Source organism: Colobus angolensis, unplaced genomic scaffold, assembly GCF_000951035.1.
Source record: "Colobus angolensis palliatus isolate OR3802 unplaced genomic scaffold, Cang.pa_1.0 Scaffold67, whole genome shotgun sequence".
NCBI lineage: Eukaryota > Metazoa > Chordata > Mammalia > Primates > Cercopithecidae > Colobus > Colobus angolensis.
The window spans coordinates 6,678,613-6,690,903 of record NW_012120376.1 but is presented as its reverse complement, the minus strand read 5'-3'; the positions used below and the strand labels follow the sequence as shown (position 1 = coordinate 6,690,903).

Here is a 12,291-nt window from a genome sequence, read left to right as displayed (position 1 = left end):
GGGGCCGGGGCCGGGGCCCTACTCGCGCTAAGGGTGCAGGGGCTTCCAAGTCCCCAGGCCTGGCTTTTTCTAAGCGCTGATCCACTGTGTGGGGGACTTGGTGCCTGAAGAGTGAAAAACCCCATCCAAACGCTCTTCGACTCCCCTGTTCTTCGCTCACAGTTCCAAAAGCCTCTCTTCAGAACATCTACTATGGGCTTTTTACAAAAAGTTGTAAGATTGTTTGATCACTATGTATCTCCTCCACTAGGCTGTGGGCTTCCTGGATCAGGGATCTGTGGCTTTGCACACCGCGGCACGTCCACACTGACTGCTACCACACTTCTTGACACAATAAGTGCTTAATACATTAAGCCTGCTTGAACGAATGAAGGAGCACTTGAGGGCTAGACTGCTACTACTGGACCCTTCTGGTAATCCACTGCTGTCCCTCCTTCCACCTAGGTGGCCAAATGAAGAAAGTCACAGGATCTCACTGTACCTTGGCACCCCAGGCCTGTTTCCTGAAGCCTGCCCTCCCCAACTCTGTGTAGAACTCGATCACTCTTCCTCCCCACCTTTCTCCCAAATCATCTTCTCAAATGCTGCTGCCCAAAAATTGTCATCAAACCAAAACCACCTACACTGCCAGCCCCACCCACCACCACCAAAGACATTAGAAGTCTTGGTCATGTCACCCTCCCTCCCTCAGTACAGAGGAAGCTCTTAGGCTCCAAGACCCTTCAGTTTCATCCTCTCTCCCATCCCATCCCAGTCACTGCCTGAGAATAGCTTGCAGCCAAGGACAAACTCCCAGGACAGGCGCATGATAGGGTTCAGTAATTCCTTGATGGATAAATGGAAAGGAAGGGACACACTGAATATCGCCAACAGATCTAAGCCAGTTTGGCCATTCAGCAATTGTCCGTTCTCTTGATGAATTTGGGAGATTGTGTGTCCTTCTTGGTGGTAGATTATACTGAAAGCGAGCACTATACCAAATGCTGCCAAACATGTAACATTTGTTAGCCAGGAGACACAAAAACAGCCACACAACTGTTCTTATAGTTTGGGGATGAGGCATCTCACTTTACCATCTAGTGAAAGGGTCACTTAGAGGCTGACACAATGTTTCAGTGGCAGGCCCAGCTCTCACAGTTGTGCAAGGTAACGGAGTCTCCCTAAAGTGGAATATCACACAGCCAGCAGGTCCAGACCTCCAGCATGACTCTGGAGACAGAGGGTTGCTGGGCTTGCAAGGGCCTGGGCCTGTTCAGTCTTTCTAACCAACTGCCCCAGCCATCTCTGGAGGGTTGACCCCAATAAACTTCACATGAAAACAAAGCATCCAAAAGACGCAGGTGAGAGTATATACCACTTATACTGAAGTCTTTTTAAAGTAAATCACCATATAGTCACAATAACAAACATATACAAAGTTAAATGGAGAAGAAAGGGCCAGGAATTTAGTTAAGGTCTGGTGGACCAGATCTCTTTAGGCATCAACCATTTTACAACAGGAAAGGGAGGATCAGGATCCCTTCACACATTCTTCAAGTACAAACACAGGAATCTCACTTAACATTTGTCTTCATTGTTTTCTGAAGTCCCCAGTACTGCAATTTTTGTCAGTCCCACTAGAGAGCAATCTTTCTGCACTTACGTTCCTACTTGCAAAGCAATTTTCTTATCTCAGCCTATATGCCTAACTCCCACTAAGTCTGAGCAGAATCAACTCTTACAGCTTTCATGACCCAAAGAAAGTCCCTAGACTCTGCTTAAGTGTCCCTCGTTTTAAGCCCTATAGATAGATAATTTTGAAAAGTCAAAGAGAAGACTCACTGGAAAAAGGGTCTAGACTCTGGGTTGGGGGCATTCTTTGACCTCTGGCTATAAAGCTGACATAAGTAATACTAAGGTGAGTATTCCCTCCTTTCACCACCCCCCATTATACAGCTGTTATTCCAAAGTGGCACCAAGTCAGACTGCAGGAAGACAGAACTTTCACTAGAATGAAAGGACTACAGGAAGTGGCCTCTGGCTCTGTGGTCCTGTCCCTACACTGCTTTGGGAAATCTATGTGTTGATGTTTTACGAGTGCAATTCAGGGGCATAACCAAGGCCCCTGTACCAGGCTAAGATAAGGAGCCTGAGGAGTTCACTGGCTGTTCCATTAGGGTACAGAACCCCCCCTTGGGATGACGGGCTATGATAGTTGACATCTCAGATTAATAAAAGACACCCATACCCATGTATATACCACATGTAAGTGCCTTACACATTCTGGGGACTGTTAAGTCAGAGCTGCAGGGGCTGGTAACAGGCACATTAGAGAGGAGTCGGAGGAAATAATGTTTTCCCTTTATAATAACTAAGGCAGCCAGTTAACGGTGAAGATATCTGCTCCTCTCTTTCTTGGCCTCAGTAGTAACTTCCCTGTCCACACCCTGTCCTAGCTGGATCAAGTTCTGTTTGCTTGTCCACGGCCCTGCTAAAGTGTAAACTCTCTGTATGAGTCATCATTTCATCCCCAGGATCTGTCACAGAACCCAGGCTCAGCATTTGGAGACAGAAAAATTGTATAGTGTTATAGATTCATCCTTCTCTGTGGCTGGGTCTCTGCACAGCCTTGGTCCCCACCTCCTTCTCTAATTAAGTAGGGTCAAATTCAGGAATGGATGTCTCCCAGGCCTATCCTAGTAATACAAGTCATTCTGAATATATTTTTTTCTTTTTCTTTTTCCTTTTTGGTTTTTTGTTTGTTTGTTTGAGACGGAGTTTTCTGCTCTTGTTGCCCAGGCTGGAGTGCAGTGGCGTGATCTCGGCTCACTGCAACCTCCGCCTCCTGGGTTCAAGCGATTCTCCTGCCTCAGCCTCCCAAGTAGCTGGAATTACAGGCATGCACCACCACGCCCAGCTAATTTTTGTATTTTTAGTAGAGATGGGGTTTCACCATGTTGGTCAGGCTGGTCTCGACCTTCTGACCTCGTGATCCACCTGCCTTGGCCTCCCAAAGTGCTGGGATTATAGGCGTGAGCCACCAGGTCCAGCCTGTTTTTTTCTTTATCTAAAACTGGTCTGTGAAAATCTTTATGTGTTAGAAACCATCTTCCAAATTCTTGTGTTTATTTTAATCACTAAATAAATCTGATACTCATCGTGCAAAGCACTGTGTAAGGCACTGTTCACGAAATAGATATATACAAAAAGATATGTAAAGTTATTTACATTTAAATATGAAGTGTGTGTATCATAAGTATTTGTGTATTTACCATGTAGCTGGAAGAGTCAAGGAACAGAAAAATCCACTAACCAAATGAGTAAACACACACATCACATCATCCATATGAAAAAATCCTTTATTGTTGAGGAGTAGAGAGAGACATTATATTTTTAATGTAGGACACTACAGGGACTGTAGGGGATTCTATAGTCAATGCTCATTGGGATTGGGGATATTCGCTATGCAGTTTCCACACCAGGGTCAGGTAGAAAAGATGGAGAAGGAGTCAAAGCACAAGAATGTTACAAGAACAGGGAAGAGAAAGGGTAACAGGAGTGTGTGCATCTGGGGATTGGGACAAGGAAACAGGTCTTCCTAATGCAGTCCAGGAGTCCGGAAGTGGAGTGCTGAGGACAAAAAACAAACAAACAAACAAACAAAAACACTGAAGTCACATCTTATGTCCTGGGAAAAAAAAACTCCCACTAAAACCTGCTGGGGCAGCAGGAGAGAAGGGGAGGGGCATTTGTGCGAGAGGAAAGAACAAGAGTCTTGACCCTCAGCCTGCCCTCCAGGCTTTGGGACTGAGGATGGAACTCTCCTAGCAGCAGGTACTTGCACCTTCCCGGCTGCCATATTTACATTACTCTACACACCTGTGTGCATGGCCAGTGGGGCCCATGCGGACCAAAGAAGTAGGAACTAAGTTCATGCCATCCTAGCACCCCCATGAGCCAGACATACACACAGCCCTGTTCAAGGTGCCCTACTAGGAATGCTTCCCCTGCCTTATCCAGTTCCTCCTCTTCCCAGAGACCTCCTAGAGAAAGGACAGGCCCAGGGATTACTTCCTTTTTCAGCGGTTTTACATGAATGAAATCAGATGACACAATGATCTTTGTTGATCCATCTCATGTAATCTTTAAACGCTGGCTCCCAGAAACCTTATGTTCTATTCTGCCTGACACCTAACAGGTTGGGAATGCTCCTTCAGTGGTAAGATTATGAAGGCTGCAATTATGGGTCCCTCTGAAAGAGCCTGGATGCACAAACAAGCATTAAAAGTAGATTTCCACAATACACTTGTTTTTGCCATTTGTATAAAATGCTATAGCAAAATTGCACTGTAATTATCTTTACGGCCAGTGCATAATGCTGGAGGAGAGTATGTCATCCAGATATAGCTGCTTGTATAATTATCTGGCCATTGGCAGGACTGAAATAACCATCTAATGAGAGCAAAATGCTACAGTAACTACCATGTAATCAGCGAGTTACAGTTATTATAGCTCTTCGTGCCCTCTCACCCAACACTAAATGGGGGGCCAGACCCAGTCTCTTGTCCCAGGAATTCATGCACAGGCAGCATCATCAAGGGCCAGCTCCTTGGGTCCTGGGCATGCCATCTTGAGACCAATGAGTATGGGTAACAGGGACACAGGGAGAAAGGCAGGAGGCTATCCATGATTAAGAGCCTTCCCAATCCCTCTCCCTCTCGTTTTCACTCCCCTCGCCCCACTTCTTTGGAAGCTAGTGAAAAGAAAGCCATTGGCAGAGCTGCTATTGCTGTGTGTGGGAAGACAGTGTCAAGGCGGAAGGTTCGTGTTTTGACTAGACACTTCCCTGGGGGACTCTCACACTCGCATACTAAGTGAGGAATCTGTCAGCCCACTCAGGCCTGGGGTCCAGACAGAGCTAGTCAGGGGAAACATTAGGACATCCCCCACACCTCCCAAACTGGGACAATTATTATAAAATTGGCACACAGCACTATGCACCCGGCACTGTTCTGAACACTTTACCTATACTCAATCCTCAAAACCACAACCCCGCAAGATACTATTATCACTTTCATTTTTCAGATGAGGAAACTGAGGCACAGGAGGGTATGTAACTTGGCCAAAAAGATACAGATAGAGTGGCAGATCCAGGATTCACATTGAGGCCATGTTCCTATTCATTACGCTAAAGAGAGAGATTCAGATATGGTTTCCTGCTACTCCCATTAGATTTCAGAGCTCCTTGCATTTCTTCCTGAATCATCCTTGTGTATGACTACCCTCTGGACCCAGTAACCCAGGATTCTGAGTGATCTGAAAGGCTCAGCCTGCCTGGGAGGCAAATGCTTGCCTGTGAATTGGTTGTGGTATTTGTAATTATCACATAATAATCTCTCCATCTTTTTGCATAGATCACAAAAGAATGAAGTCCAAACAACAGAAGTTACCCATCAGAGAAGCCCCTCTCTCATCTCCCAACACTCACTCCTGCTCAATAGTCAGCTGAGGTCCATGATCCAGAGGAAGAAGATGAAAGATGGGAGGATGTGTACACACACACACACACGTGCCTCTAAGTGTCTTTGTGTTTGACCGACAGTGTGCTGGGCACTGGCAGTGTATTTCAGGGCAAATCTATGAGCTTTAATACCTGTAGCATGTGAGGAAATGCACAGCTGGCAACTCCCACAGCCCCCTCCCCAGTCCCCTCTCCCCTCTCTAATGAACAATCCTTACCTCATTCTGCTCTTGGGGGATACTTGAGGGTGCCAAAGCTGAGGACGTTCTCTTGATTCACATCAGTAGGAGAGTCTAGGGTAAAGCGAACAGTGTAAGTAAGAGGGATCTTCCTGAATGTGAACTACACCCTGATCCGACAGCAAAGGGCTGGCTATGAAGGGCAGCGTTCAAAGATAGAGTTGGGAGACTGGGGAGAAGCAATCTCCCTGTCCTTCCTCCCAACTGCAGCAGGTCTACCTTATAAAGGTCTCCGCTCCTCTGTTCCCAGGGAAGGCTTGCCTGTGGATCCAAGCTGATTGGGATGAAGGGGCCAAGGAACCCTCACTGAAGGTAATAAAGGTCCTGTCTTTCCCTCTGGTGAATAATATGGGGCATGTGACTTCTATCATACTCTGCCAGTACCCTAAGCCCTTCCACCATACCCCTACACACTCCTACCTGGCTGGACACTCCTCTTGCCCATCAGTCCCACAAAGAAGTCATGCATGTCACCTGCAGAAAAGGGCCAACATTGTCAGCAGTGATTATGAGAAAGTGATACATCTTCCCAGACATGGGTCAACACTTCTGAGACTGGGTTTCTGGTCTCTGTTCCTTTTTCTTGTCAAAGCATGACTCCTCACAGTTAGCAAGTATCTCCCCTAAACCCACTCTCTCTGCCCACCTTTCCTTCCTCCACATTTCAGGAATTTTCTGCTCTGGCAGGTGCCTGACTTGGAATCTTCAGGGCCACCAAGAGGTCCTCTTGTTTTCCAATGACCAACCAGCAGAGGGAGAGTCCACTATGCCCCTCACACCAGCTTCCTCCTAGTTCCGGATGGCCTCTCCCTTTCAGGAAAGGTTGGCTGAGCAGTGGGAGCTGGCTCACCTGTTTGTACCAGGTGAGAAGAGGCTGGACAAAATGGCCCCTGGGCCCAATGCCCCACAGAGCTCTGGGAAAGTGGCAAGAGATGAGGAGGGAGAAGAGGCTACTCACGTTTTTCAGGAGATGTTGATTCCTTAGGATCTGTGAAACCAAGAACAAATGTCTAAATGGGGAGTGAAGTTGGACAGTGATGAGAGGGGGTTCAGATCACAACCCTCACCGATTCACTAAGCTATCCCCCATCTCCCTCCCATCTGAAAGGATCTCCCAGGCCTCTCATCTTCAGAATCCTGCCCCTCACTCCCCTCTCTCCTAGGGCTGCCTCCTACCTGTGCTAGCCTGGCTCATGGCTTTGAGCAATCCCTCCAGAGATGAGTGGCTTTTGAAGAGTCTCTGGAGCAGCTGGTAGAGATCCGGATCCCTCTAGGGAAGAAACAAAGAGGGCTGAGGCAGGAGGCTCCCACTCAGATCCACTCATCCTTTTCCCACAAGAAACAGCCTCTTCCTGAGCCCATCCTGAATCCAACACCCAATTTCTTTCAGAATTTCCTCTGGTTCACACTGGACGAAAAGTAGGTGCTCCAGGAGTGACCTGTGGACCAACAGCAACACCAGCACTACGCAGAGCCTGTTAGAAATGCAGACTTTTGGTCCTACCCCAGACCTCCTGAGACAGAATCTGCATTTTAAGCAGCCCCTTAGGTGATTCACAGGCATGGTGAGGTTAGAGGCGCACATCTGCCCCTGTGATTCCCCTACTCTGCATGATGTCCACGGATGTTTCTCTCCCTGTTTTCCACTGCCTCTTTCTCTATTCTCCATGGCTTTCTGCCTCTAGTTTTCTCTCCCTCTCCCTTTTCGGCCCTGGGTCTAGAATTCCAGGAAGGCAACATGCTCAGAAGGCATGTCTTCTCTCCACAACTGAATCCCAAGTTCTAGAGCTGTTGCCCAGCACGGGCTCTTGATTGTCCCTGTGCTTAGCAACTTGGGCACAGCAGGGTGGTGGGCACACACCACACAGCCAGTTAATTGCAACTGCAGAGAAACAATAACAATGATCATGGCTGGAGATTTTCACCTCAAATCTCAAGTCTTGGCAGTGCCTCTCTTTCCAGAACCCATGCATCCTTGGGCTGTTGTGCACACACAGAAGTGCATTACACAGAACGCACCCCCACACATACCAACGCAGTTGCTTAGACACACCTATATACTATCCTCTTCCTGCCCCAATTTCTCTCATCCTTACAGACTCTCAGGGAGGAGGGGTAGGATGGCAATCCCTCTCATTCATTGACCAAGAGGGGCAGAGGGGACATCTCATTGGCCAAAGTCCTGAAACAAGTTTGTCTCAGAAGAACCCAGATACTCTAACTATCTTGGGCTGGAACTTTGTGGCTCCAAACGGTGTCCAGCCCATACTTGGCACTCCCTGGGCCTGGGTGTTTCGTTTTGTTTTTTTTTTTTAATGGTTCTGGCCTTTTGGATATGGCATAACCGCTGCCACCGGCAAGGCTTCCCTGGTGATATCTCCCTTGGCCCAGCATGTGGCGTTCAGGCAGCCACTTTTCCCAAATTGTTGAATACTCTGCCCACCTCCTGTAATGAGATGCTAAACAGATTTGAGCTGAAGAGGCAGTTAAACTTCATGCATTGAATTTGTAATAAGTCCCACCCATAATCATCTTAAAAGCATTTGTACCGATGTAACTGCTGTCATTTCAAAACCTTGAAAAGACTCCCTCCCTATTCTCCCCCTGTATCCCTACCCTGACAATTCTATTCTTTTTCATAGAGGAACTGTAGAAATCGAGGTTCAACCTGGTTTTCTTCCTGTTGTTGTTTTCCTATCCTGACTAAGCAAAGGATAGAGGCGGGCAAGGGAGAAAAGAGAAGAAGGAAGGGGTTGGGATCTTAGAAGCACCTGAGGTTACTGGGGGGTGGATGAGCAAAAGATAAGGGAATTTATTTGCATTTTGAAAATAAAACAATACACATAACTGATAGGTAAAATAGCACACAAATGACCATTTGGGAAAGAAATTCTGACTGTTTCATACCATCCAGGAAGTAGAAGGGATCTGTCCCATGCAAAGGGGTCTGAGGTAGACCATAGAGAGCCTTAGACCACCCTAGCTCACCCCTCGCAGTACCATCCAATCACCAAGTCTCCCATCAATCAATCCACAAAACAACATATTTGTAGGGCACCTTTTATGTACGACGTGTCAAAGACACGCAGAGATACAGAGACACAAACACACCTGGAGACAGTGGGAACATGAGAGGACCACAGAAACAAAGAAATCCAAAGGAAGGAAAAATGCTCTCTGATGGACAACCCACTCACCCCAGCTTCCTCACTACAGCTGTCCAGACAGGCAGAGTCCTGGGTTCCCGTGATGTCCCCAGTACTTTGCCCGGGGAGATTTACCTTGCTGTGGACCCCACCAGGAACCATCTCTTCCTGTGGCTCCTTACAGACAGCCCCAAAGCTCTGAGCTAGGCTGAAGGTCAGGATGGCTGTGAATAGCAGCATGATCCTCATGGTGCCTGGGAGAGCAAAGGGACAGGACTCAGGTAAGGGAGAGAAGAGGAAGATACAGCGTGGGTGAAGGCACAAGAGACATTCATTATCAGCAGCTTGGCTTGACCCTGCTTCCCCAGCCTCCAACTCCACTGTCCAAGCCCTGGTCTGGAGAGAGGGTGGAAAGTATTTCTGAGAAGGGGGTACAGCCCTTGGGCTTAGTTTCCCTGCTCCCCCATCAGACATCTCGCCCGGAGATGTGCAGTGCTATAGTGGTGCCGGGGGACCCTAGCTCCCAAGGAAGATGGTAGATTTATAGGACATGGACTGGTCTGTTTCCTTAGTGAGCTGGAGGAGGGATCCTGGATGCTATTTTCCAGTACTAGATAATCCCAAGACTTAGGCAAAAACTTTCTGGTATGAAAGAATGAGTCTATAGCCACAGGCTCCAAACACTAACCAGCTCTCGGCCCTACAGGTGCTTTCTGCTCACCTTCCCAGTCCCCTGCTCCCCTATCAGAGGCTGCCATCTGCTTTATTCCCTCCTGACGCTGGCTCCTGTCCCCTGGTGCCAGCTCCAGTTCATCCAGCATTCTCCCGACCGCCTACCTGTGGAGCAGCTCTGTGCCAGGGGCTGGGTGGTCTGGCAGGATCAGGGAACTGGCTGGGAGCGCTGCCTGCTCCCCTCACACACTGGTGCTCCCGGTGCTGCTGCAAAGAGAGAAACCGAGTGGAAGGGATCTAGGAAGGCTGCAGTCACTCAGTCCCAGCTCCCTGATAAAGGCTCTGGGTGGGTCTAGGGGAGCTGAGGGGAGGGGCTGAGACTCACCAATCCCAGGGTGGCTGGAGGGGAGGTGGGGGAGCTGTCGGGGGGAGGAGGATGCAGAAGCAGCCACACATCACAACACACACACACCCCACACACCCAGCAATAAGCCCATTTCCTAACAGCACCTGAGCTGGCTGCTGTGTCTGGTTTGTGTATGGTTTGACACTGTACAATACACCAAAATGAAGGCCTCAACAGCAGCCTCAGAAGCAGAAGTTTTTATCTGACCCCCTCCTGTCCTCTTGTCACTCAGTTACATTCACCCCCAAGACCAGCTATAAAAACCAGAACCCCTTTCCCCACAGCCAGCCATAAAACCTAAAATTACTCTATGTAAAAACTGGTCAAAAAAATTATCTACCAGCTGAGAGTGGTGGCTCACGCCTGTAATCCCAGCACTTTGGGAGGCCAAGGCGGGCAGATCACGAGATCAAGAGATCAAGACCATCCTGGCCAACATGGTGAAATGCTGTCTCTACTAAAAATACAAAAATTAGTTGGGCGTGGTGGCACACACCTGTAATCCCAGCTAGTCAGGAGGCTGAGGCAAGAGAATGGCTTGAACGCAGGAGGCACAGGTTGTAGCGAGCCGAGATCACACCACTGTACTCCAGCCTATTGACAGAGATAGACTCCGTCTCAAAAAAAAAAAAAAAAAAAATTATCTGACCTACGTTATTTGACTTAGGTCATAAGACCTCCATTCCAGAATTCCAGAGAGGGTCCTGCCCCGCACCCAGAAGGAAGGAATGAGAGAGGCCAGGAGGAATCTCAACAGACAGGCCTTGCTGGGTTTCCCCACTCAATCTGTTAACATTAGATCATGCCCTTTCTGTCCCGTCATATTTCTACACAGCTGTCCATACTTGGTTAAACCTAAACATAAAAATAGACAATTTCCCCTATAGCTGCAAGGCTTCATTCTAAAGGCTCCCATTCATATTAAATAAATTTGTATGCCTTTTTCCCTATTAATCTGCTTCATGTCAGTGATTTTCACTGAAACTTTAGGGGGCCAAGACCACAGTTTGGCATCACAAATAAGACCACCAAAGCTACTGTGCTTTTCTGGAAGCCGCAGAGAAGGAAATACAGGAACCTGACAAACCAGCAGAAGAGTAAGAATTTCCTGCCAGACTCCTAGTTTTCCAGTTTTCCTCTCTCTCTCTGCGGACTCTGGATGAGTGAACGGTAAAAATCATTGTTTCCCTTTTCCTTTCCAAATGTAAGATTAATGAGAGAACAGGTTTTGTGTGTGACTAACCTTGGTATAGTGAGTCTGATATATTTTTTAGTACTTTGTGGTATGAGTGTTCATATTGTTTGACCCCGTTCCTTCCAGAAATAGCTTTTTTGTTGTTGCTGCCATTTTCCTTTTTTTTTGTCTTTGTCTTTTGGTGTTCTGTCATAAGGAGGGGGTACCCTAGGCTAGAAGAGGCCTGCAACCCACTGTTTGAGCAGGCGCTGCAAACCAGTTTCGTGGTTCTGGTTAGACTGATTTCTGTTATGACAAACTTTGCTGCCAGTCCCTGAAATAAAAACAGGGTGAGAGGTTTCCCTCTTGTCTCGTGTCCTTGAGAGCATGATGTGACTAGATGGGGATATTCCCGCTTGGTCTCCACCATCCAAAGGATGTGATTTTTCGGGTAACATCACAGCCAGTATGAAAAGATTGGGAGCCCAAGACATGTTTTTTCAAACATTCCAAGCTCTTAGAGGAGTTTTGTCTCACAAGGTCTCATCCCTCCTGGGCTTCTGTCTTCTTTGACATAAAGAAACCGTTGGATTAAGTCGCTATTGGAATTAAATACCCCATTAAAAAATCTAATTGTCAATGGTCAAAAGATAAATCCTTTAGACTAAAATTCCTAAATTAAAAAAAAATCACTTGTTCTAAAGAATTGATAGAAAGACCAAATTAAAAGGACACATAATAGTGTCATAGCTATCCTTAAAACTTGTCTTGATTAAAGCACGAAAACCTGACCTAAAACAATTACACTCAAACTGCCATTTTGGATTCCATACAAAATTAACAACGGAGGCTGCTCCATTTTACAGTTTAATAATTAAAATTCCCGCCGCGGCTTAGGGTTTCCTTCCTAATCAGAAATCAGTCCTGGCCGGGCGCGGTGGCTCAAGTCTGTAATCCCAGCACTTTGGGAGACCGAGGCGGGTGTATCACGAGGTCAGGATATCGAGACCATCCTGGCTAACATGGTGAAACCCCGTCTCTACTAAAAATACAAAAAACTAGCCGGGCGTGGTGGCGGGCGCCTGTAGTCTCAGCTACTGGGAGGCTGAGGCGGGAGAATGGCGTGAACCCGGGAGGCGGAGCTTGCAGTGAGC

General features: G+C 47.5%; 1 protein-coding gene across 4 annotated transcripts in view; it reads right to left on the bottom strand.

Annotated features, from left to right (window-relative positions):
• Positions 1–3,317: 3,317 nt before the first annotated feature.
• Positions 3,318–12,291, bottom strand: part of TAC3 (tachykinin 3) — an 18,348-nt gene continuing 9,374 nt past the window's right edge. The window contains exons 1-8 of one of the 4 annotated variants that reach the window (XR_001000045.1): positions 9,723–9,896; positions 9,021–9,139; positions 6,916–7,009; positions 6,698–6,727; positions 6,160–6,213; positions 5,959–6,075; positions 5,719–5,793; positions 3,318–3,609 (exon numbers count right to left, since the gene is read on the bottom strand). Coding sequence is in view for 3 of the 4 variants with exons in the window: in XM_011926067.1 (XP_011781457.1) it covers positions 5,720–5,793; positions 6,160–6,213; positions 6,698–6,727; positions 6,916–7,009; positions 9,021–9,134 (366 nt within the window). In the remaining variant the exon portion in view is untranslated. Of the gene's footprint in view, positions 3,610–5,718; positions 5,794–5,958; positions 6,076–6,159; positions 6,214–6,697; positions 6,728–6,915; positions 7,010–9,020; positions 9,140–9,722; positions 9,897–12,291 lie in introns of those variants that run through there. The other 3 variants (XM_011926067.1, XM_011926066.1, XM_011926068.1) reach the window with 3 other exon arrangements.